Source organism: Cyclopterus lumpus, chromosome 8 (genome assembly GCF_009769545.1).
Source record: "Cyclopterus lumpus isolate fCycLum1 chromosome 8, fCycLum1.pri, whole genome shotgun sequence".
Lineage (NCBI taxonomy): Eukaryota > Metazoa > Chordata > Actinopteri > Perciformes > Cyclopteridae > Cyclopterus > Cyclopterus lumpus.
This window is the reverse complement of record NC_046973.1, coordinates 20,831,921-20,859,614: the sequence shown is the minus strand read 5'-3', so window position 1 is coordinate 20,859,614 and position 27,694 is coordinate 20,831,921. Positions and strand designations below refer to the sequence as shown.

General features: G+C 43.3%; 1 protein-coding gene across 2 annotated transcripts in view; it reads left to right on the top strand.

Moving 5' to 3' along the window:
- si:ch73-374l24.1 (protein kinase C alpha type) overlaps window positions 1-27,694 on the top strand; it is a 78,600-nt gene that overhangs the window by 11,295 nt on the left and 39,611 nt on the right. For both annotated transcript variants that reach the window (XM_034539820.1, XM_034539819.1), the window contains exon 3: window positions 13,768-13,850. In XM_034539820.1, the coding sequence (XP_034395711.1) occupies window positions 13,768-13,850 (83 nt within the window). The remainder of the gene's footprint in view (window positions 1-13,767; window positions 13,851-27,694) is intronic.

Below are 27,694 nucleotides of genomic sequence, written 5' to 3'. Positions count from 1 at the left end.
GGAGCTACAGAGCAGCTACTGCTATCAGCTATGCTAAGCTATGCTAGTTTCCTGTTGGTGGGACTAGTTTTTTTAGGGTTTGACTAGCTCTCTCGCTATAACTGTAATTAGCTCAACAACTGACACATTTCTTTGTTGTAGCCTAATATTTTCTATTTTAAGTTAAGATAATAGGAGGAACTGTTTTGACTTTGTAGGGTAGTAAAGTGATGGCAAGGCTTTTATAACTTGTAGGCTCAGATTAGTTATAATTGGTATGACCACATCTACTGTATAGTAGTTTCATATTTATGGGAGAATATAAAATATCTGTGCATAACAACCAATCCGACAGGAACAGACATGTGTGACTGTCATGGGAAACTGAAAGCTGATGATGTACTGCGATCAAGACGTTCTGCTGTTGATAATATAATAATATTAATCCAGACATTAAAGGAAATTAAATTTACAGTGAAGTACTCTCTGACACGTGGGATTTTGGATGCCCGTATTTCTGGCTGTTAATATGCTGAAAGCTGCTTTAAGGTGAACTGCTGGTTTCCATAAACTCTCACACATTGTAAAATGCTCATATGGACCCAGCTACACATCAATGACCGTGCATACCTCTTTATTGCTGGTCTCTCTTGCCTTCATACACATTCTCCCCTTGAGCTCCCTTTGTGGAGGACGAGAGGAGCACAGGAGACGGAGGCTGTCAGGTCCGAGTCTCTAATTGAAGGTGTCACGGTCGCGTCTCCTCGTCTTTCCCAGCCTCCCTTGCAAATATAGCAACGGGCACCACAAGGGAGAATCGTGGGCTTTGCTACCATGTTTCTTTTGGCATCTTGTATGTAGAGTGGAAGGAATTCTATCTTTTGATCTGTGTTTATTGTCTCCGGGGTCCCACGGATGAAATAACAAGGGAGAGTATTTGTTAGATTCTGCGCTGTTTGTTGTTTCTGTGTCAGAGTTTGCAACTTTTCCTCTTTACCTTCTATGTACTTAATGAGAAAGTGTTTCTCCATTAACTCACACCGCAATTAAAGAAACCGAATAGGGAGTAAAAGCCAAAGTACTACTTGATGAGACTAAAACAGTTCATCAATTAGGCTTACAGCTTAATAACTACATTAATCTAACCATTATTAAAACTGTTATCCTCAAGTATAAGAGGTTTGTGTTTGTTTTGAGGGGTTTGCATCTTTCTGTTTTGTTGTTTGAAAGCCTCTCAATTGCTTTATGAAAACAGCAATATGGCCAACAAAGCATAAACAAAGTATAAACAAAGCATAAACGCATAAAAATAACTTTAGCCAATGCTCATTTTGACTATCTGAACGGCCTCATTGCACATTTCTTTCCTCCAGTGACTTTAACATGTTTTTATTTCTCTAACTATCTCTCTATCCATATTTGTAAAATGGTGAAGGACTGCCCCCCAAATCTCCCTGCTAGTTCAGCATCAAGCCAGATGGAGGAAATGCTGACATGCTCAGTTGATGTGTCCTTACGGCTCATGAGGGCTGCTGGCATGCTAAAAGGGTGAACGAGAGGATGAAGATCCGCTTACTGGTTGTTGACCTTTAATCAGTCCACTTACCTACATTTTACTTATTGCCCATGCATTCTTTTTCCCCATACAAAACATTAGCTAAATACAAGATTGGTTGGGCCAGCAACCCAGGTAGAAATTAATCTACGATCACGGTTCATTAATCGCCATCCTACAACACAAGGTAGCACAAAAATGCAATAGTCTGCTTTAATATGTGAGTATTAACAGATTCTGCAGCTGGTGCTGGGGCAGACCATCTCTCTCTGCAGAGCAGGACGAGTAAGCCATACATCAGCCACAACCCGCATGGCAACACACAGCAGGGTCGCTCACACCAACTCACACACTGCACATCCTGAACGCGCTGCAGCCCGGTTCCATCTCGCAGATCCTAACAAAAGCACATTATCACTGCGACACCCGTGCAGGCTCCGCAATGCAAACTGAATGTCGGGCAGACACAGTGGCCTTGACAAGTCAGTCAACAGCCCTTTGATCCCGGTCGAGCAGATTTCACACAACGGTGGGGCCGTGGAAGCTGTTGAGTGAAACATTGGGCCTCCATCTGTAAGAGGAGCTCCTCGCATGGAGCCAGAGAGGGCTGGTAAGAACCACAGTGGCAGAGAGAGGAGTGAGAATGGAGGAGTGAGAGTGGAGGAGGAGTGAGAGTGGAGGGCGTAACCGTATCGGAAAGTGAGGTGAACACATTCAATGGCCGACATCACCCCCTCTTGTATAGAGCAGTTCTAATTACTTCAGTGCCCCAAATTCATCAGGCCTAAAACTAAAAGTGTTCCAACACTATGGTTAATGACCAAAAACTTGCGGTACTCAATACAAGCCCACAAGCCCGACGTGTACTTTCCTGCTAATTAGCTAGCATGCTAACATGCTGAAGCAAGATGGTAAACATAAATAGACTAATTTACACTTCTGTGGAAAAGCTTGTGCAGAGTTGGTTTGTGGATCTCGCTGAGATAAAATATACGAGCTGCACAATCCGCAGTTCTATGTATGCTCGACACGCATAGGCGCTCAGCCGCAGGAGTATACATCAGGCATCCGCCTTCTACTGCTGTCAAGCTTTGATTTGTTTGTAATTGCTCACACAATATCATGTTTTTTGTGAATGTTATTTTCAGACACACCGTGGTTTATTGAGCTTCTACTAAATCACAGATTCAACCTATGTGACAGGATAAGAGGTTCAGCTCGCAGGCCTTCCCAAGGAGAAGATGGCTGTGGGTTTGAATGGAAACCTCATGCATCTCCAGTTCCACTGTAGTCCTGTCGGCACAGAAAAAGGTCATTTAGTGCACCGAAGACTAAAGACCGTGTGGTTACAGTAGCAGGTATAGATTGCTTTATCTCCTTCTGATTCATCTGTTTTTCTCTGTGCTGTACTTTACAAACACATCATTAATCAGTCAGTAAAAGATTAAACTCACCATTAGCTCCCTACAGACGATCGGAGCTGCAGATTCAGGCTTTTCTGCTGGTTGCTCTGGACTAGCGACCCCTTTCACGTTGTGATACGTTGGTATTTTACAGATTATCGCACCTCTAAAGAGACAGTTTGTAGCATTTCAGGGATCTATTATAGGGAACATAATATTCATGACTATGTTTTCACTCGTGAATGGAAATTCAACGAAGAATCATCGTGTTTTAATTAAGAATAAGCCTTTTATATCTACATAGGGAGCAGGTCCTCTTCACTGAGTCTGCTATGTTTCTACAGTAGCTCAGAACAGACAAACCAAACACTGGCTCTAGGTTGGGCCTTTCCCCCTTTGTAAGTTACCTGGAGGCCACCGTAGTTCTCCAATACACTTGAAGTGTAGTCAATGTAATGAGGATGGCCAATAGAGGTACAACAGTTTTCCACTCGTCGGGTCATGTTACTCCATTCTATGACAGGGAGGAGTAAGCGGAGGGGTATTCAGTTGGTTGCTATCTGCAACCACAAAGCTATGCCATAACCCCCCCCCCCTCCCAGTTATGTGAAAGTCAATTGTGTGTAGCTGTGTCATTGTGTATTAGTTTTAAAACCTCTGCCAGTAAGACTTATATGGTTTGAACTGTCTGACCCTGCCGTCCTTAATTAAAGCCGTTTCACTCGCATGGTCAGATCACTGTTGTTGAAACTGACCATGAAAAGAAGAATAAACAAAATAAGAATAAGAAAGCACGGGGTGGCGTGGGAGACAGCAGGTGCTAATTGAAACCATCTTGCAGAAAGCACAGAATGACACTTCGACACAGCTGCCGCCTTTCGGGGTTTTTTTCCGGCCTTATTCAGCTCCAAATGGTACGAGCCGTCCACTCGACAGGCTGACTAATCGCTCCACACAGGCTTGGATGAAGGCGTGTGGATCAACTAGGCCAATTAGCCAGGCACAGAGACGCCTAGTGATGAGAAGAGTCATGCTCCCTTTCTCAGCCGAGTGCCATTAATCAGCAATAAAGGGGCTGAAGCAACACTACAGTTTACTGATGGCTTTACTACTTACAATGGCCAGGTTTTCTGGCTCAATCCTCTTGACCTCAATACAGCATGACGGTGTTTCTCTGGGGCTCTGCAGTTTTCATGCTACAAAAATACATTTCTGGACGGCTTAAGAAAAGGGCATAGAATGAGAGATTGTGCCAGTGTGTGTTCAAATCTGCATTCTTGAAGAGGCTGTGTCTGCATGTGTGTCTATCTGTGAGTTCTCTCTGAACATATGTGCATTATGTGCTGTGAATGCGTGCTGTGCATGCGTGCTTTGCATGCGTGCTGTGCATGTGTGCTGTGAATGCGTGCTGTGCATGCGTGCTGTGAATGCGTGCTGTGCATGCATGCTTTGCATGCATGCTGTGAATGCGTGCTGTGCATGCGTGCTTTGCATGCGTGCTGTGAATGCGTGCTGTGCATGCGTGCTGTGAATGCGTGCTGTGCATGCATGCTTTGCATGCATGCTGTGAATGCGTGCTGTGCATGCGTGCTTTGCATGCGTGCTGTGAATGCGTGCTGTGCATGCGTGCTGTGAATGCGTGCTGTGAATGCGTGCTGTGCATGCGTGCTTTGCATGTGTGCTGTGAATGCGTGTTGTGCATGTGTGCTGTGAATGTGTGCTGTGCATGCGTGCTTTGCTCTTGTCTACTTGGTGCAGTAAACTTGGCCCCAGCTGACCCTGGATCAGATCTTCTGACTCACAATCAGAAAACACAAACTCAAGTTCAAATCTACTTCATTTCCTTTTGCCACCTTTTATAATGTCCTTCTTTTTGTTGGTGCATATTTGTCATTTTTCTCCACATTCTGTTTGTTCTGCCTGTATAATATATATATACACAGTATAAACAATCTTATCTCTGACTGCGAGCTTCCCGTGTTTATCAACTGTTGTTATTCGTAAATTACTAAGCAATGCTTATGCTTGAAGAACCCTTTGATGATTCATCTTAATTTAGGTGTTGTTTTCGCTCATCTCACTCCAGGTGGATGTGTAAGTCTCCCCACACAGGGGGAAGCAACATGATTCACTACTACTAAATTATTTCACTGTGATTCAGCTCCACTAAATTGCTGAAAGAAAAATGTTAGGTGTAGTTATTAAAGCTGAGGTCTTTGGGCCATTTAGCTGCTTGCAAAATGTATTTGATTCAGACTTCCTGTTTGTACATCTGACAAATCTGATGCGGCCGTCTCTGATCAGCAGAGGATCTTTGATATATTTAGTGAAAACACCACAAACTACCAGGTATAATATCCCCGTCGAGGTTGAGAATAAATTCACGCTAAAGGGAGTTCTTATATCTTTCTATGCACATACTCATACAGGCTATTGAAAAGTGACCTGTGAGGTGACCCTTTAGTATAAAGTTTGCTCTTTCATGCTGGTTGTCCAAAGAAAAACCTTTTGAAATGTTTGTTAGGTTCTTGGGTCGGGTCAGCTATGTTGACAGAAACTTTAATGACGTTCATCAGCCTCTATGACCATTTTCTGCCAGAGAGAGAGAGATTTCTGTCAGTGCTGTTTAGTCTCATGGTCTCATGGTCTGTCTGCTGCGCCTCTTATTCTGTGATAAAACCATTACAATGTTTATGAGATCCTCATCAACAAAGTAACTTAGAGATCAGAAAAAAGCATTGGTTAGACAACCGTATGCATCTTATGTTAGCTACCGTTAGCCATCATAAGCTACTGGTCAGTTCATGGATTTAGACAGCAGGGCTTTTATTGCTTATTATTTCAAGACAACATGTTATCTCTTCTTTCAAAAGTTACATAATGTTAGTTTAATGTAGCAGAGAAACACTCAATAACACAGATTCATGACCAAAACAACATTTAAGACTTGCAGGTAGAGAGCTGGGTGATATGGAGAAGAAATATCATCAGTAATGTGGATATAATGACAAAGTGGGTAAAGGCAAATAATAGAACAGCAAGAGTAGTCTCAGTTCAAAAAAGTGACATCACTTTACTGTAATGCATCCTTTAAAACCAGAAAGGCAACACTTATGCCATACTACAATATCCAAAATCTAGTATCACATCATGGTATCGACACCATATTGATATATTGCCCAGCCTTACTTGCAGTGGTGTGAATTATGTGCATCAGAGGTCATATTTCTGAAGCTCAACTGTGTTCTTCTGATCTGGGAATAAACGTGATGCCGGACTGTAGAAGAGGTACAAAATGATCTTGTTGCTTTGATGTGAAGAAGGTACAAAACAGGCCAGAAAAAGGGCAAAAAGATCAAACATCCAAGGAAATCATATGTGTACATTGTATCAGTTATGAGCGTCTGCAGCAGCCGGCCCATGTCGGCCTGCAGTGGAGAAGAGGTTTGTATAGCAGTAAATCTGCTCACTCACTGAATAGTAGCACAATAGAACAATTGTGTGTTAAAAGAAGCACATTTTTGTATTAAAGTACAACACAATACAGTTTTGATCAAACTCACCGTTTTCTTTTTGTTCTCTGTATTTGAACAAGAAAAGACGAGAAACACAGAAAGGATGACAAAACCAGACCTGTGACAGAATTTATGAAAAGTGACAAAAATGAGTAAAAACAAGTGTGTTATTTATGTTTCAAAATGTCCTGAGACAAATTTAGCCTCAACTTCACTGGTCCCAAACAAATTAGTCTAGGACATGCAGTGCCGCAGGAGAGGAAGATGCTCTGATGTTGATGAGTGATATCAGCTTGTCCCCAGGCAGCAGACTAGGACTTGGCTGTGACCTTTGCCCTTTGCCCTTTGCCCTTTGCCTTTTGCCTTTTGCCTTTTGATGCCCTCTGTGCGTGTAAGCTGTGCACATAGAAGCCACGGAATAAAAATTTGTTACCTAAGGCAATATATAAATATATATCAGCCTTTGCTATTACATCCTGCTGATAATCTCATTTGGTCCTGTCTGTTTGCAGCAGTGTCCACCTGAGAGCCTCTGTATGGACCACAGCTAACAAGACTCATTACATTACTACCACTGTGACACCTGATACACAGGCACAGGGGGCTCTGGGCCAGACCACTGCAGGTGATACATCACTGACTGGACGTGTGTGTGTGTGTGTGTGTGTGTGTGTGTGTGTGTGTGTGTGTGTGTGTGTGTGTAGGTGTGTGTTTGTGTGTGTGTGCGTGTGTGTGTGTGTGAGAAGATGAGGAGACAAGGGAACCAGACAGTGTACACTGAACGTGTACCTGCTGGTGTGTTCGTCTTGTCGGACAGAAATAGCGAATTAATGTGTTTTGTGTGTAAAATTAGTGTACGTGTGCATTTATATGCAAAAGCATAAATGTGTTAATCAGCTAAATGACATGTGCAAAAGCATAAATGCGTATGCATATTGCATGTGAATGCTTAAACCTGTGCATTTGTGTGTGTCGGTGTCTGTGTTCTGAGACATATTTAATTCATGAGGCAGTATCACCATCCCCCCCGTGTGACTCAGAGATATTTGGCAGCCAACACTCCCACCTGTAGCTCGGAATAATTGATCCAGTCCCCCTGTGGACATTTCTTAATACAAACACTATTAGTGCTGCAAAGACGGTGACCATTTGTGTGAGCACGGGGCTGTGTGCGTACGTGTGTGTCTGTCTGCGTCATGCTTGATGCATGTATTCATTTGTATGTCTAACTAGCGTGCACATTTGTCTCATTTTAGGGGTGTTAGGCAGCTAATGACGTCGAAAATAATAACAAAAATGATGAGTCCGCAGCCAGGCTAGCAAGTCTGTAGGCACAACGGGGCTTTGAGCTAAATGCTAACGTCAGCATGCTTACATGCTCACAAAATGCAGATGTTTCCGATGTTCACCGTTCTCCATTTAGCTCGTTGACATGCTAACATTTGATTATTAGCACCGAACACAAAGTGTTTGTGCAGAGGGGGATTGGAGCGGCATTAGCTAGTCATGGTTAACCGCTACGTGTAATGGTGACACCCAGAGAGGTTCAACAACTGTGTGAGCTAATATTAGCAACGTGATAGCGGGGCGGGACTTAGAAAAGGGTCAATTCCACTGCCATGTATGCACAGTCTGGATGTGCCTTACAGTTCTTACAGGCATTGTATATGTATGTTTAATATGTTTACTGTATGCCAAGTGAGAAATAAAATCACAACATGCTGAGAAAGCATGCACCCTGGGGGACAAGTGTCTGCTGTCTAGACATGCATAGTCAAACACAGATCTCAGGAGCCAAGGTGATACCTGGCAGGAGACTGGTGTGAGTCAGACGAGGCCAAATTCACCTTGGACTCCACTTCAAATCCTCCCATCCGCTCTAAACCGATCAGATGTTATGATGTTATGATTTTTTTACCACTGTAACTGCACGTGAACACAAAGAGTTACGATTTCTTATGTTTAGTTAAATACTGAGACGCATCTCCACAGTGCTGAATCTGCCGAGTTGTTTTCTACTCTGCAACTCCCGGCTTGCAGAAATGGCATAATTCTTTATATATGCACATATTTAAACAATCAAACACATGCATATTCATACATACATCAGGGTATTGTGGTGATGGAGATAATTGCGAGATGCAAACAGAGTTCTAGAGAAGTTTTGCTAATTCTGTGTGCCCTTAAGGACACACGAGGAGGTAGATTATGATTAGATCTATCTCTTCCTATCTGTTCATGGCTGCTCTATTCATTCCCCCATTGCCCTCTCTGCTTCTCTTTTCTTTTCTTGTAATGTAGTCCATCCGCGCTCTTTGTGTCCAGCTTTATTGTTGCTTTCAAGGTCACAGATTCACTGTTAACTGTTGGTGTCCCCACTGTGTGTCTTTGTCCTCTATGTTCCTATAGCATGCATAATTCAATGTATGTGCTGAAATTGAGTATCCAGGCCTTTGTTGTAGCGGCAGCTCTGTTCATTTCCTCCCTCTCCTGGCAAACACTTGCTGATATATATCACACATACTTCAGCCTGCCTTTACTTGGACAGGGTTTTTCCTGCATGGGGTATTTGAAGGTGATCCGCATGGCTTCCAAGAAATGAGAATAATTTCAAGTGCATTGTGGTGCCAAGTGAAAATGATGGATGATATGCGCTGGCCAATAAAAGCCTACCTCCTCCTTTCAAGATGCGGAACATTTGACATGTCTGATTACAGGATACAGGACAGGTGCGGCTCAAAGTACATATCAAGTTTATTTGTATATTCCTAAAGAATAACATTTAAAATGAGTCAGAGAACCGCCGGGTGCTACAATGCCATATGTCGTCAAACGATATACAAATGAATTTAATTTATAGTTTATCTAGATTGCTTCTATGATGCAGCAATATTGATGTCATTTTGACGACGCTTTATGTTCCTTGCATGTGGTAACCAGAGCAGAGCTTCAGAATCAAAACAACCAAAACAGGAAGAGTTTGTAAGAAAGTCAGACTCTGCAAAGCTCGCTGCACGCCGGTCACCACTAAAGGCATATTTGGTATGCAGGCTATCTGTAACATACGACTGTTTCTACTCTGACTGAGTCACTTCAGACGTGGCCATCGATCTCCACCAATCTCAAGACAGAGCTGGTGGTTATGTGTCATGTGACCTGTTGCTCGGGGAATCTCAGATCTGCCACTCACCTCAATGGCAGCAGTTCAGAGGTCGCACTATTGAAGTCAGATATCAAACATGGATGAAGTACTGTTTATTCTTCTACGGTGATACCGACATGGATTGTGTGATCCATTTTTATACACACAGTATGGACGAGGGAAGTTAGGGGATACACTGCAGCTGGTGGTCAATTATTTAACCTGTTTGTGCATCCATTATCATTGAAGCTGGACGTTAAAGGACAACAAATACAAATATGATATCACTGTTATGGACATAAACAGACATGAATAGAGATGAACTTTGCTCTTGCTATTTGCTTTTTAGCTTCAAGTCCAGATTCAATCATCTATGTGACCAGAGCGCTAAACAACATCCGTATAGTTTCTCTTTGAGATCGATCAAAATTTGATGAGAACTTGACACAGACCTGCTCTCTGGTGTCTGGAGCATGCAGTACTTCTATTGGCCCATTGTATGGTTCTCTCTCATTCAGCACTTAAACAGGAAGCGCTTTTCACTCATCATTCATGCTCACGTGCACGTTTCCCTGAGGTATGTGTTTGTGTTTGATCGGTATATTTATCGTGTGCATTGGCCAGGTGTAGAGCTGCGCAGAGGAAATGTCCTACCTCCCGTATCCAGCAGCGTGGGGTTCAGTACACACTGTTCCAGCCCTGGCCGGAATCAAGCCTAAAAATAACTAAGAGGAAAATAGACCTCCCTCACCCTCTCCATGCCGCTCCTCTTCTTTCATTCTCTGTCATTTTTCTTGCCTGAAATGACAAACAATTTACAGAAAGAACAGAACCATAACAAGTTAAACAGCCTGGTTCTCTGGTGTTTATTTAAAGTGCACGACAAGAGGGGCGCAATTAATAATTTGTGCATAATTTCCAGATGGTAAAGAAGTTATCATTTTATCTAACTTTACCACAACAATATGTTGGCACTTAAATGTTGTAGATGCAAAGTATCATATATATATAAATATATATATAATGTTAGCCAGACAAAACTTTCCTTCAAGGAAACATCCATGTCTTCTAGTGTTGACATGAAACCAAAATTATGAACTTGAAACAATGCCTGCCTGAAGTCTTGGTCTTGAGTCTTGGTCCATGCATTTTTATTTATTATAGTTTGCGACTCGTAACTCTCGGCTAAAGTGCTTCTGTGCCATATTGTGTCTGTTTTGTTCCGTTTTCAGCAGCGGGGTATTTTTGTTTTCTGGTATCGATATACCGTGCAACACCAATGTCATCATTGGAACCCCAAACTCCGCTTATTCAATCGTGGCACACTTTCTCCTGTGGATCTCGGGTCAAAGCTCAGTTCTCTTTGTGTTGCGGTACCCTCTGGGGGTCTGGATCCATTCAATGTGTCTGGAAGGTATTGAGTTAGTCCGGCGCTGCAGGTGTCCTGCCCTCTCCCTTATCTCCACCGCAAGCTTTTCATCTTGGCAACAGCAGAGCATCATTTTATTAACAGTGGCTCGGTAGATTACCAATTTCACCAGAAGAGCCAGGGCTAAATCCCCACTTTAAGGGATCAGTGGTTGAGAGATAGGGATGTGGAAGGAGAGGTGGAGAAATGCCACCATAGTGCGTATAGCAGTGGGAGAACATGCCACAAAATGCCCACGGATGGAGACAAACGTAGAGTATGATGCACTTTTCGCTGTCCGCACACACACCTTGAAAGCGTTTGTGTTGTGTAAGCTGCTTTGTAATGCCAAAGCCTATTATATCTGTACTTATGCAATTAGGCTGGTGAAACAAAGCCCATAGTAATTAATCATAATATCCCTGACGATACAGTATGCCACTGTGTCACCTCTGCTCCTGCTGCTTCACACCACTCTCTGTGAGAGGAAACACTTCTTACTACTGATGTTCCCTTGACAGATCCTTATGCCTGAGTCATACCAAAGATTTATTATAGTGGCATTAAAATCACACACAAAACCCTCCAAACACAATGAAGTCCTCTTCCAGGTCTCTTTGCATGTCTTTCTTCCTATTTGTGTCTAATCTAATCATCAGAAACTGTGAAGAAAGCTACAGTTTTTAGATGAATGTGTCTATCACTGTTTGTGTGTGTGTGTGTGTGTGCGTGTGTGTGTGTGTGTGTGTGTGTGTGTGTGTTTGAAAGTTGACGCCAGGGATTATAGTCACAGAGAAACACTGTCTCTGTCTTGTGATACACACACACACACACACACACACACCCACACACACACACACACACACACACTTCCACTATACGCCCTTCTTCACCTCTGGACTGAGATCAGTGACACGTCAGTCTGCTCAGCTCCACACTGCAGCACCAGCAGACTCTCAAGCTGGTCTGAGATCAGTTCTAAACACAGGCGGCGATGGACGAGTGGGTGTGTAGCTGCTGGGGGTGCTAATAGGGAGAGGAACTACGGACGTCAGTACACCCGTGATTCACAAATTGTAAGTAGGCTGGGTAGAAAAAGAGAAACCCAATGGTTGCACCCAGAAGATGAAAACACAAGCAGCCGATTTCATGCGTAAGAAACCGTTGCTATTTTATTCTGCTGAGAGCAGAGTGGGCAAGATGTGGGCCGGCAGGATGGAAGGTTTGACTGTGGGGCGAGTCGGAGGTGGATGTGAAGTCGGAATGAAATGCTCTGAGGTCAACACCAACTGTTCATTTAGCAATGACAGATAGAAAAGATGATTTTGGAAGGAGATAGAGTGATTTCAACCCTGGATGTTATCATTCAGAATGATCAAACATGAATCCCCAAAGTCAGTAGGATCTGTGGCATCTTCAGGGGTGTACAACATGTCACGATCCGTATAGCTGTGGAGATGTTTCGGTCTGGGTCAAATTGGACTGAGCAGCATTGTGGAGGTTTAAAATCACCCCCCTGCTGAAAATTCTCCACCGCCTAGTTCCTAGAAATTCTACCGTTACACCTGAGTAAAACATTCTTCTTTTTGTTGGCGTACTGTGAATTATATAAATGACAAATGGCACATATGACCACTTCAGAGCAGAGCAGAGATAAATCACTTTTGCTGAGCTTTTCTTGCCCCTCCTCTCCCTCTCTGCTTCGTGTCCTCTTTATTACTGCGAGAGATGAATTCATAGTGTACGCTGCCACTGGCTCAGCACTACTCCAGAGGAAAGGGAGTATCCACCTCTGACACACATATACAGGGAGAAATGCTGTAATGAGTGTTATGGTTGCATTATGATTATGATGAAAGAAACAATCATCGTGTTGAAAATATGTGCTCGTATTAATGATGATTTATCTAATGTAATTATCCAGATACAGTACAGCCATTTGCATGGACGGTCGAAGCCCCTGCTGTTCCTTGGACACATTTCCCTTGTTTAACTGATGGCCGTCAGATTGTCTGGCAACTGTGACGTAGCTGGCAGAGTTAGAGACAAAAACCACACCGATACAATGGTGGGAGAGCACAAAAGTGCACATGAACAAGCAGGAGGCTTGACAATGAGCGAAGCAGACAGATTGTGTGAGAATGAAAAAGAAAGAGAGATTGAGGTATTTCGAACAATGGCGGGGAGAAAATACACAGAGAGCGAGTTGGAGAGCGAGTCAGCTCGTCGCCGATGTCCACGCTTTGGCTTCTCCCTCCAGATCGCCGCCAATGTCCAAATGTCACCGACGTGAGACGTCAGGTGTCATGTCAGCCGAGTGACACTTTTAGTAGAGTCGGATCCCAGTGCGGTGGGAGACGATGATGCAATCGGCATCGGCCAAACAGACTGTGAAGAATGTTTGGCCGATGGAAGACTGTTCGGAATGCACAAGATTATATGGTGCCATCTCGTGTGGGTGTGTGTGTGGGAGCGCGCATGCATGTGTGTCTGTCTGCATTTGTTTGTGTGTCCATACTCGAGAGGCTTGTCAAGCTCACTTTGAGGTTGAGTGGCGTTGATTTACATGCACGGCCTCTCGCTTACTGCCTTTCGCTTTCTATTTCTCTATTTGTCAGACAACAAAACGCCAGATGAAATAAGAATATCATACGTCTTGTGTGTCTATTCCCTTAAGAGACACATTTGGTGGTTGAATGCACTTTGTGTGTGCAACGTTGTTTTGTCATAAATCTGAAAACCTGTCCTCTCTCTTCTTCTCCCAGTGTGCTGTTTTGTGGTCCACAAACGGTGCCATGAGTTCGTCACATTTTCCTGTCCCGGAGCCGACAAGGGTCCTGACACGGACGTGAGTTTGTGCCTTCTCTTTAAATCCACTTAACACAGCCGATAACAACGTGTGGCTTGTATTCGACAGTGCGGCATGCATATTCTAGTAGAAGAGAAACTATTATTAATATGCTTCCAAAAAGCAGGGATCAATATTATTCTACATTATTTATCAACTGTATTTTAAAGTTTCAGTTTCACATACTTTTTTGACTGTTAAGAAACAAAGTAAAAGAAGTGCATAGTTTGAATGTCTAATGAAACATTGATCCACCTCTGAGGGCATCGGAGCCTCACAGGTGTGAATTAAGTTGACCAGAAAACTAAAACCCTCCTCCCTTCACTAGAAGTGCAGGTGCACAGCTATGCGGCTAAAACACGTTTCCATGAAGGTTTAAGGTTTGGTGTGAAGGAAACTGGATTCTCAAAGGTAGCATGTCAAGTTAGTGACGTTGCTCCTCATGAAGAAACAAAGCCACCAATGAAAGATGCATAAAGCTCAACTCAGTTGACTAAACATGCCAGTGAAAAGGGGACAGAACTAGCGTGATGTTAGCCTGGTTAGCGTCAAACTGATGGCAGAAAAACTAAATGAACAAATCGCTCATCACCTGTGATCTCTATGCCGGTAACGCTCCAACGAGGCATTTGGGGAGCAGAGGAAACATGAATCACTTTGTCACGGAGCTGTCGAAATGGCTGATGAAACAATGTCGGTTTGTCTTGTGGCGAACACAAAGTAGGCGAACACAACAACGCTCAATTCTCCTCATTTGGTCAACGTTGGGATTCTCCTCCTGTCATCGCTGCCGTCCTGCCGTTGTTGAATCAGAAGCTATGGTGGAACAACATATTGTATAAATACAAACCATATGGTACAAACAATGCAAAGAACGCTGCCGTATTTACACCTATATGACGTCACTTTGAGTGTTGGAGCTGCTACGATGTTAGAACGTTAGAATTCGTAGCACTGCAACGTTTTCCGTTTTCAACCCTGCCTACAAGGACCACCTTGAAAACGAGAAGCACCTCAGGGAGTTATTCCTAATAAAGAAGTTGTATATTGACTTGTTGTCCCATCAGTCTTCTTAGATGTGTCGTTAAACTTAAAGGCTCATTTGCTTCCACTACCTCCAAAATCCAGTCAGACTGACCATTTAAAAAAAAACACTTGAAAGACCGGCGTATCAATAATATATTATGAGAGGGAGTATTGCAATATATCATCCTATTGATTTTTGTTGTATCAGCCTGTATAATTCAACCCTCTATTGCAGAACAGAGCACATGGAGCCCTTCTTTGCTGCGTGCGTCCACACATCAGGTGTGATAACACCTCATTAGCCTCCTCGCTTTGCCCCGAAGCTTCTCTGACGCCGTCGGGGCCGAGCGGCGTCGTTGTCTCGGTGTTGGAGTCTGACCTCTGTGGTCCCTCTGTTCGAGTGGGAGTGCCACCCCGCTGTAGCCCTTCAGCCTCCGTCAGCCAGGAACGGGATCCGTCCTTCGTGAGATGAGAGTGGAGGTCGAGCCCAGAAGCAGCAGCAGGCACTGATGTCTGCGTATTTACACGCAACAAGCCAACACCCCCCATGCACCCATCCACACACTTGATACGCCTCCATCAGCGGTGCAATTTAACAAAGTACTTTTACTCAAGTGCTATACCTGAGCTACTTTCCTTAAACTGTCCTTTTTGGTACGTTTTTACAGTTTAGAGCTTTAGTGAGGAGCTAAAGGCCCAGTGTGTACGGTTTAGTGGCATCTAGTGGTGTGTTGCAGATTGCAAACAACTAATTTTACTACAACTATGAGCTACTCTTATCAATGCAATGATATGAATATCATTTATTCATATTTTAAATATTGTTGTATAGAGCAACAACTGTTCTTTTTACAACAACAACATTACTGCCTCATTAATCCTGTCATGCTATATATTATTCTGAAGTATCGATCTTAATAAGTATTTTTACACTACTTTCTTCAACAATAAGACGCTCCTCGAGCTGCTAATGAATGTTCCCTTTGCCCAGTAAGACCAGTATCCTGTCATGTTTACACCAGCAAGAACCGTGTAGTCTGAGACATTTAATTAACTGCACCTCCTCGCTGTGATTCTCAGGTTCTCCTCATTAAATAACATCACAAGTCATTTAAGTGTTTGAAAAGTAAAAGTCGATGCCGTTTAGAGAAGCTGTTTCATCGAAGGCCCTTTTTTATACTTTGTATTCGATCAACTTCAAAGCAGTCGCTCGGCATCGCCTCCTCTTCCTTGAGGCTCATTCGTCTTGTCCCTCTTGTTATTTAACCGTGCTGTCTCTCTATCTTCTGAGCTAACGATTTCTCTCTTCTCTCTCTCGCACACACACACACACACACACACACACACACACACACACACACTCACACACACACACTCCTGCATTCAAGTGGCCACTGTGAAGTTTTCGTGCCATTATCCACGGACTGGCTTTGGTGCAGAGCGAATAGAGAGCCCTTTAGAGATGGACCCCTTGATGATGATACCGTACTGGACGCGCACATACACAAACAAAGCACTTATTCATCTTTAATCTTGTCTGTTTTTAACCCTTTTCTCAATTGAAACAGTTCTAATGTGGCATAGTTAGTTTTAAAAGACAACACAACTTGTCCTCGATGCCGCCACGTGAACCACGATCCTCCACGAGTCCCAGTGGGTCCTGTGTGCTGGTGCTCTATGCTAACTACATAGCAAGTGCAGCATTACAGGCTGATTGTAGGCAGTTGTCATTATAACATCTCAAAGAGGAGGAAATGAGAAATAGGACAAGGCTGGTATTGCTCTATCTTTCCTATATAGATATTCTATATTAATATGCATTGTTTTAATTTTGGTTAGCAGCAGTTAGTCAAAAGGACTGGAAACGTAATGTAGTGGAAATGTCCAGTTTTCTGAAGCGTTGTCGACTAAATGAATTGAGATGATGATCGATAGAATAACTCATAATGAGGACGGCGTTTCTCAACCTGTTGATTGTGTTTCCTGTTTGGCCTCAGAGAGAAGGGCATGACTCACCCATCCACCCATACGCTCATGAATTTGGCCTGGGGCTCGGACACTTGCTGTCCCGTCTCTCACACCCACCCACACACACACACACACACACACACACACACACACACACGCTGTGGGTTTGAGTAACCCTCGTGTCGCCCTTGGCGTGTGAATGGCGTCATCTGTCAGACGGATGCTTTGATCCACTCGAAGAGGAGAGAGACGGAGATGTTTGCATTAGCATTTGAGTGAAAAGTGCTCTCTCATTCAGCACATTGTGAGGCGTAGGTGGTAAATAGTGCTCTATTGTCAGTCAAGGATCATTCTGGAGCCAGTGAATGAAGGTGACTCATCCATAGAGAAACAATGTGGTGTTCACAACCAGATTACACAAGCATAATCAGCCTAGATGTTTGACCAGATCAAGTCCTGTTGTTGCCCCTGTTTTTACATTACGTTACATTTCATGTCATTTAGCTGACGCTTTTATCAAAAGAGACTTACAATAAGTGCATTAAACCATGAGTCCAAACTCAGAACAACAAGAATCAAGCAAGTACAATTTCTTCAATAACGTCAAACTACAAAGTGCTATCAGTAAGAGACATTTAAGTGCTGCTAAAGTGTTAAACATGTATGTGCTACTAAAGTGTTAAACTACAAAGTGCTATCAGTAAGAGACATTTAAGTGCTGCTAAAGTGTTAAACATGTATGTGCTACTAAAGTGTTAAACTACAAAGTGCTATCAGTAAGAGACATTTAAGTACTACTAAAGTGTTAAACTACAAAGTGCTATTAGTAAGAGACATTTAAGTGCTACTAAAGTGTTAAACTACAAAGTGCTATCAGTAAGAGACATTTAAGTGCTACTAAAGTGTTAAACTACAAAGTGCTATCAGTAAGAGACATTTAAGTGCTACTAAAGTGTTAAACTATAAAGTGCTATTAGTAAGAGACAAGTGCTATCAGTAAGAGACATTTAAGTGCTACCAAAGTGTTAAACTACAAAGTGCTACTAGTAAGAGACATTTAAGTGCTACTAAAGTGTTAAACTACAAAGTACTACTAAAGTGTTAAACTACAAAGTGCTATTAGTAAGAGACAAGTGCTATCAGTAAGAGACATTTAAGTGCTACCAAAGTGTTAAACTACAAAGTGCTATTAGTAAGAGACATTTAAGTGCTACTAAAGTGTTAAACTACAAAGTGCTATCAGTAAGAGACATTTAAGTGCTACTAAAGTGCTACTACGGCTCTACCTTCCCTATTCAAGGTGTAGGGTATAGGTATATGTAGGTATATGTTTTTTGTGACAGATTTGGTCCGAGGGATCATGGAGATGAAGATTCGGGGATATTGCTGTTATACTCTCTCTGGCAGATCCTCTTTCCTACCATCTGTCTTTTGCCCTGTTCATTAATAACTGCAGAGCGCTTGCATGTGTTTCATATATATTTTTTTTAGATCCTGCTCCATATGTGTGATTTATCACGTGGATTTGCCTGACTGGACATTTTTCCTCCAGTTGAGAAATGGGATATTTGTTTAATCTTTTCCCCATTTGTTTAAATTTCAAGACTCAGTTTTGGCAAAAAATAAAATCTGACCCAAGCCGACCATGCACAGAACATCAAAGTCTCTCCAATGTGACATGACAATGGTGCGACTGTGGGTCAGTGGTTAGCAAGTCCGTCTTTCAATCAGGGGGTTGGTGGTTCAATCCCCGCCCTAGTCGATGTGTCCTTGAGCAAGACACTTAACCCTGAATTGCTCCCTGTAGCTGTTCTACAGTGTGTTAATGTGATTGTAAGTCGCTTTGGATAAAAGCGTCAGCTAAATGACATGAAATGTAATGTAATGTAACAGCACATCTACGCCTGTCGAAGCAACCGACATGTTTCAGAAAAGGTCAGATTATCAACCTCAGTGATTATCCAATGATCGGACAATTATTTCCGCAATCAATACCTGAATCTTTTGATCCATAAAAATATTTTGTCACAACTTCTTAAAGCTCATAATGACGTCTTAAAATTGGTGTTTTGTCAATGAACACATATGTTTGGCTGAAAAATCAATGAAATGGTTGCCGATGAATTTGCTCTGGAACAACTAATCAATGAATCAATTAAAATGTCGTAAAAAAAACATCGGATTGAAACAAATATGTGGCGAAGTGTAGTTTGTTCCACTTAAAACAGAGAAGCTGGAATGCATTGGAGGAAAGTAGAAAAGTCATACAGAATTAAGTCTGATTTGACTGACGAGTGTAAACTTCCAGTCAGAGGAGCAGTAACACATGCGTGGTCCTCTTTCCCATTTGTTCTGCCCAGACATCATCTAACTAAGAACCACACTGCACAAAGCCCTGCATCTTCATCGGGTGTCCAGCCGCCCTCATTACTGCCGTCATCGGGCCTGTTGACACCGCTGGAACCGACACCGTTGACTTAATTGGTGTGACGAGCAGAGCGAGAGGCCTCGTTAGCCACCGGCTCCTGGACACGAGGACGGAGAAGGGAAAGGAAAGGGAGCAGTGGATTATTTAAAAGTTAACACATTCAAATGAGTACAACTTTACACAAAACGCAGATTATTGAGTGGCTGCATTGTTTATCCCTCACCTGAAAAAACTATTTCTTAGATATCACATTTTCTTAAACATATTCATATCTATGTACAGTAGGTGTTGATTACTGACCCATTCTTCAAAACCCTCCTTGCTCCTACTGTAAACACAATGTGTACTTACAGAGATGCTCCATGCTTCATCCGTCGATATTTTTTGGGGAAAAAACATGTTTCGACTGGACTAATTTTACAACGTTTGTCATTTCATACAAACCCAGCTTTGGGGTCAGCTTTATTTCGACTTTAAATAAACTGCCTGCAAAAAAAACAACCGACTCAGCTGTTTCCAGCTCATTAGTTAACTTCCAGTCCAAATGAGGTCATCAGTAATGCAGCTGCCGTTTGTCAGTGAGGCACAGTTCAGGTCTGAGAAACTGTGACTGTCTAATGTCATTAGAGAGCACAGTGGTGCGAATTATAAGTGCCTGTGTGTGTGTGTGTGTGTGTGTGTGTGTGTGAGAGGATAACTGTGTATGTGCACGGGTGATTTCAGCACATATGACGGTGTCGTGCCCAAAGGACAGTCTGAGGCAACATTGCAATAAATACAACTTTTGAGGAAGTTAAAATGGTTCATTTTTGGGTAGGACAGGTCTCCACGTATCATGCACACATGTGACACGCAGCCAATCGGCGGCCCTCCCTGGTAGCTTCAGACGGAGCCTGACACGTTTACACATAAGAACCTCTCAGTATAGTTTCTGTTTTTCTTTAAACATACACAGTATGATGACTTTATTTTAGATATGAGGTCTGATTCATCTTTCATGTGCACGTTTTCTCACTGCATTTAATTCTGACTCATTGACACCTTTACGCTGAAAATATAGTTTGTCTTGATCACATGAATATGAGCACAAACTCAGTGACCACGTGCCTAAAATCCCAGAGGTGGTCATATTGTTAATGTTCCACTTGTTTGGGCAGAAAAAAACAAAAATGTCTGGTTGGTTTATTGGTACCTGTCATCTACCGACTACTCACCTGCATAAGAGTTGCTGACAGGTGTGCCTAAACATGGTAAATCCCTGATGCCCTCCGTTCTCATGCCGCTGCTGTTGGCAGCTGTGACAGCTTTGTTTAGTTGGCACCTTCAGAGGCTGCAGCCTCTGTCCGGTTCCTGGGCATCAGTGCAGTCTGGGGGGACATTTGTCTTCTTATTTCTCTCATTCGGCCGCCTACAATGTGTCTTAGCTTGACGATAAAACTTCCACTCCACTTTCAAACTCAGTTCCCGCGCTCAGATATCGATGCCCGTGACTTAGCAAAGTGCCTTGGCAGCATTAGCCTCCCAGCAGCTCGACTCTGCCCTCCAGCAACAGCTGGGAGAGCGAGCCGACACGTCTGCTAGCAGCTTAGCCAATGTCAAATCTCTCCACATGTTATTGCTCAGAGAGCAGATTACAGCTTACAGCACGTGGTGCAGAGAGCGGCCACAAGAGCGGACAGGGGGTGATGAATTATCTGTAATATAATAATAATAATAAATATGTACGTCAGAGAGGGCGGATTAAAAAGACGACCGTTTGTCCGCCAGTCGTTAACCTCGGAGGAACAGGTCGGTCTTCAGATCGCAGACGTTTTGATTATGCAATGCCACGACATCGAGGGACATGCGGCCGCTGTTCAGTCACAAATCACAATCTTTCTGTTAAGTAGGAAGCAACATCACTTGAGGCCGAGCAGATGTGCAGACTCACGCAGCCTCTGGCCATTTCACACAGATTGCTGCCAGCAAGAGAGATGACGTGCACATACTTTTTAAAACATTTTTTTTTTATTTCACCACTATGGTTTAAATGCTGTCAAGATCGTGCTTTTTTTTTTTTTTTTTTAAAGCAACACAGTAAAAGATCCATTCACTATGAAAGTAATAATGAGTATTCATTTATATGTCTGTAATTATTAAATCCCAACGCTCCCCACGAGAGAAGTCATACTCTAAACTCTTTGTTTGAGGACAACAATCCTTTAAAGGTCTGTAGTCTGCAGCTCCTCATCTTAAGTTCAGTAACCATTCAAAAGGCCCAAAAGACACAAACATATTTTGCTGTGATTTTATGTGAGTTGGTGATAACGTCAAAATCTTCTACCAATGAGATTAGAGAGATTTTACTTTTTAGATTAAAAAAAAGCAAAAATATTATCTATGCTTAAATAGTATTGATTATAATTTTTAAGTTGGTAATATACACATCATCAAAGATATGTAGAGCACGGAAAAACATACTTTAATCATCAGAAATCAATAAGCCGTAAAGTATCAGATGTCTGAACAGCTGGAAAATATGAGCAATTACATAAACTGCTGATTTAATTACAGATACCACTTTGCAATCTGCAGTTATTGGTCCCGTGCCTGGTTATATAAGCCAGTGTGGTAACGAATGTCGGGCTTCCACCTGCTGTCTCGAGGCAGGACCCTGAGTAGTGGGACACACCGAAGACTCCCGGAGGCCAAGTGGTCCTCACTGGATGCTGAGTGTCTTCGCCAAGCTGCACACACACAGGACGCGCGTCACACTCGTCTCCTGCAGTAAATACTTCTTCTTCTTATTGTTACCAAGCCACGTTTACACGTCTTCCTGTGTTGAGAGAGACTCAATACATCGTGTGTCAGACGCTCTCTTTTTGGTGCTATTGGTAGGGTGTGCAGATGAAAACATCACACGATGCCTAAATGCAGCACGTCTAAATGCTGGTGTGAAGAACGCACCATGGCCATGCTGCCCGGAGAAGGAACGCGCTGAGTCGGCGTTCACTCACACTCTGCTTCTCGTCGCCTCAGGTCTCTTTGCTTTTATTTTCTGTCACCCGGCTCTGCTTGTGTCTGTAAATGAGCATCGTGGGGCACGCTGGTACAGCTCAGCAGCTCGATTCCAAAGGTCTGAGCCAATAAACCAGCAATTTGCCTTTTTCTTTAAAATGACCGTTGGCTACGACCATATAGATAAATCTGTTGATTACTTTTTGGATTAATCAAGTATTTGTTGAGTCTATAAAATGTCCGGAAATATTGAAAAATGTCCACCGTAACCACAAAATCCCAAACCCAGAAATTCAGTTTACAGTGACTTTTGAAAACAGTGTTTCTATATTGTGATTAATGTCGTTGCATATTCGAGCTTTTGCCTAATTTGACTCTTTTTCTTCGTGCATTTGAGGTGAGTTTTGATGAAATGGTAACACTAAAGCTGCACTGTGTTTTCTCTGTGCCAACACACTTCAGTTCAGCTGCAGAAAACAGCACCAACTGTCTCCTCCACTCTCCTCCGAGTGCTTTCCTGAAGAGAACTTGTTTCGTCGTGTCATTATGTAATAACATCATGTGTCTGTTCTTATCTGCTGTATTTTGCTCCTCGGCATGCGGGATGATATTCCTTTTGCTTATTAGCGGTGCGGCTCATTAAAATCCACTCGCAGGCTGACAAAGACAGAAACCTTCCTCCTAAATAAACCCCAAAGACCTGGACAGGAACAGTGGGGAACGAGTGTGAAGCAATTAAGAAGACAGAGAAGATTTGCACTGTTGCAGTGTTAATAAAGTTAAGAAATGGTGAGCAAAAAGCAACTTAATATCAGTCGACATTGAGATAATTAAAGCCGCGGGCTCATTTCAGCCCACACAGCTGATGTTAGACACGGGACGCTTGGTTTCAAATCTTGTTTGGGTTAAAGAGCTAATGGAGAAACACTCCCTCAGTGCAGTTGGGCCTCGTATTACCAACCTAGTGTGACCGATGTGTTTATTATGGATGGTAATTAAGGCCTGATCTCAAAGATTAACATAGATTCTATGTCAACACAGTTACAACCATTCGTCTTGTTTATCATCATACCCCGCCAGACTTTTTTGTCTAGCTTCCTCATAAAAATGTAAATGACTGGGAGTCGGTACATTCTCTCCTTTTAATAAGGGGAAGTGGAAGTGACTTAGCAAAGTGAAATTGAGACATCAAGCCAGAGGCAGGCTGGGGATGCGGGTGTGGGCGTTGAGCTCCCGTCAAAGTTGTACCAAAATAAAAGTAATTTAGTGGGAAAAGAACAGAGAGCTGTCACACCGGAGGTCCTGGTCTCTAAAAGAAGCACGAGAAGGAGAAAGAGAAGGATAACGAGGACAGAAACGAGACGGAGGAGAAGGAACATTCAAGTTTAGAACTAACACATGGAGGATGCAGCATCATTAGCTTAGCCTGCGAGATGAGCCTCATGAATAGACCAATTGGCCTGTGAGCGCCCTTAAAGTCTGCACACAGCCACATATGTACACAGACTGTAAATAAGAAGTGGGATTAGCCGCCGTGTCCCCCATTGGCTTGTGGACTGCTATTTTGAAGCCTTGACTTGGCATTCGGGTGGTCGCCATCTTGGTTTTTTGCAACCAGAAGTGACATTAGAGGGTGGAGCTAAGTACAACCGACATCTTTAGGCGACCAGAACGGTTACAATGAACTATCTTGAGCTGAAAACACATCTTGAAAGGGTTTAAGTTGCCAGACGAAAACCAGGACAACTCCCTGACCTGTCAATCACGAGGTAGCCACGCCCTAAAGCATTCCCTGGTTTATGGTCTATTTTACTCGACTTTACTTGACCATAATTTACCAGCTATCATGTCGTATTGAAGGAGTCTTTACGATTGAGACCATAAACTACATGACATAAAGTCATTTTTCATAGACTTCTATACAATCTGACTTTAATGGGCAGAAGAAAGAATGCACGTTTCAGGCACTTCGGCATTGGCTTCATTGGCCTCGCTCGCCGCCTGATACACACTTATGATTTCATAATCACGGTGCACAATCAGCCTTGTTGCCTTGTGTGCGTTGCACTGCAGTTTGTTGCTGCAGTTGAAGGATTTTGAAGCAAATTTGTGATTTGTGGTATTGGGCTGAACAAATAGATTGAATTGAATGGAATTGGACAGTGTTGGTGCGTTCTGCAAGTTCTGCATGTGTTTTTACCGTATGGCCGCATGGTGTGTGTGTGTGTGTGTGTGTGTGTGTGTGTTTTAGTATTAGTATTTGGTCCTTCTGAACAACATTTGATCCTCATTGTGGCCGGACTTCTATTGATAGTTTCATAGCTTGTGTCAATTTGTGTTTTTATCATATTTCGACACCAGAACTGAGACATTTTCAATTGAAAAGTTAGGCTGTCGATTGTAATAATAAATCAAACATAACTGGGCAGAATGACTAAAAGTAAATCTAAGATCATACGGAGCTTCGCCTGCTTTCAACCAGACCCGAATGATGGCGCAACTTTATCAGAGTATATTAACTTGTAGAAGAATGTTGGGCCTTTTCAAGTTGAGCCAGAACCTCGCGACGTGTTTTCAGGTGCAGATACAGAAAGCTGCCCCAGAAACGTCAGTCGGAGCCGGTGTTTGTGTTTTACTGAAGAGAGGAGCTGCTCAGAGTGACATGTTCTCGTGCCCGGGCCGTGACCCACTGTACTCCTCACACTAACCTACTTTGATCACTTTTAAATTGAACTTCAGGAGCCCTGCCCGTTCCCTTTGGATCGAGCCTTTTGGAAACTTTTAAGTGGCTGTCACCAATTGGAGCGTTACCGTTATTAATTCATTATTGATTACGTCCGGGGGAACCAAGCCAGTCTGGACTCCTTTCGCCAGATAAATGAGTCACCTGAATGAAAGGTGTTGAGCAATCCTTATCCAGTTCAGACCAGCAGCATCTTTTGTCGTCTGAGGCGCTTATTTTGTCTTTAATCATTCTAGACACACGAGGACTTGGGGCCTGATGTGATTGCTGAATGAATAAAGGCTCATTAAGTGCAGACAGACTAATGATGGTGCGAGATCCTGCTCCCTGCTGAGGTGAAGTGGAGAGGACGAAGAGTCATAAAACTTGCACTCTCAGCAGGTGAAAGACTCTGAGCGGCCTGTTGGGAAGAGTTGGAGGTAAGGAAGCGGTGCACAGAGCATCCCCTGATTTATGAACTTAATGGCTGCAACACCTTACTGCTGAGGGTCATTTCATGAAGCTCAAATTGGGTTTTGTCGTCAATGATTAATGTGCATAACAATGCCTTTGAGTGCATGGAGATTATGTATAATAGGGATGGATCCAGATTAATCATGTATTCAATTCTTATTTAAATGTCACTACGTCTCTTGCCTTTTGGCATTTAACAAAACCCAAATTGATATCAAGGTACAGTTTGTTTCCTGACTCACTAATTAATGAGAAGATTAAATGTGGATTTTGGTTTGATTAATATAGAAACAGACTCTGTGCTGCATCAATAGGTCAACTATCTGTAATTATGAAATGATGTACATTTTTACATCGTTTCCATTTTTCCTTCACTTTGCCCTCATTCAAAATACTTGTTTCCTGCAACTTCTGCAGATTGCTTTCATTGTTCAGTCGTCACATTATGCAACAACAGCAAAGACTGACGAGGGATGCAAGACTTGCTTTGTTGTCATAAATAGAGTTCTTGATAATAGACACAACGTCCTGTCTTAATCTTGTGTGTGTGTGTGTGTGTGTGTGTGTGTGTGTGTGTGTGTGTGTGTGTGTGTGTGTGTGTGTGTGAAAAGTATTTGGTCAGCAGCTGCTGCAAACGAAAAAGAGGAGTTTGCGTTTCTCTTCCAGTCGACACAGCTGAACATTTGTGTCCAACACAAGAGAGAAATGTAAAGCTTCTCGTATCAATATTTTTGATATTATTACTTCATGTGATGTGAAAAGAGTCACTCATTGGCTGGTTCCAGCTTCCAGCTGTGAGCATTTGCTTTTTTCCTTTGTCATATATCATGTCAACTGGCTAAGTTTGCATTTTGGACTGTTGCTCAGACAAAAGAAGACTTGAATTATTGGAAATTGGGAAATTTTTTACAAACGTGTGGCACATTACAGACTAAAGGATGAGCTTATCTATGGGAAGAATTATCAATAATTAATTGATTCAATTTAGTCTTGCAAAAAAAACATAAATAGTATTATTAGCACTGAAATGATCAGTTGAGAGTTGTATGAATACTGTATAGGCCTACAGTGCAGTACACCAGGTTGTGTGTGTGTGTGTGTGTGTGTGTGTAAATGTGTGCTCAGGTGTGTGTATGAGACCCCTGCACTTGTGTGTAAGTGTGTGTAGTCGCAGACAGGCTGGTAAACAGTGTGTGTCTGTGTGCAGGCGGCAGCCAGGGAGCTGACCTATTCCTCAGACTGGAGGAGAAGGTAGCTCGTGATTAATGTCATCACCAGGGAGGCACCGCAAGGGAGGAGGGGAGGGAGGAGGGAGGGGAGGGGGGAGGGAGGAGGGGAGGAGGGGAGGGGGGGAGGGGGAGGAGGGAAGGGGAGGGAGGAGGGGAGGGGGGGAGGGGAGGAGAGGGAGGAGAGGGAGGAGGGGAGGAGGGGAGGAGAGGGAGGGGAGGAGAGGGAGGAGAGGGAGGAGGGGAGGAGGGGAGGAGGGAGGAGAGGGAGGAGGGTAGGGGAGGGGGGGAGGGAGGAGGGGAGGGATGAGGGAGGAGAGGGAGGAGGGAGGGGAGGAGGGGACGGAAGGGAGTGATGAGGGAGGAGAGAAAGGAGGGAGGGGAGGGAGGAGGGAGGAGAGGGAGGAGGGAGGAGGGGGGGGAGGAGAGGGAGGAGAGAGGGGGGGGGAGGGAGGCATGAAGCAGGTTTTTGCTCCATTTCAGGCCAAAACACACAAGCTCCTTTCCCTTGTGAATGATGATATTCAACAATAAAAATGGCTAAGAGGTGTCATGTCGCAGCTTTCGCTGCTGTGCTGTGAAAGTGAGTCACAACCTGTTGCGCAGGCTTTCGCCCGTCGATGCGTCGTTCACCTTGAACAGCTCTTCCCAGCGTGCCCACACTTGTTTCCACTACTAAATAGATGAGAGGTCCTCAGATGTCTCTCAGCGATGTGTGATATTAAAGATATTAAGAGACAGCAGATGAGTTTCTTCTTCTTTCTCTTTAGCTTTAACTTCTCATCCCACTAGCCTTTTTAAATGAAATGCCACGTGTCCCCTCTACCTGCTGAATCCAACAGGTCTTCCTTGGTTGACTAAATCAACTCGACGTCCACTGACTCACTTGTTCAGGAGCTTCTGTAACATCATCCTCACTTCTACAACTTCTGATCCGTGTTCACTGAAAAGTCGAGTTTCTATGTTGACGTTGGAGGCAGCGGTCCGACGTCGAGGGTCCACT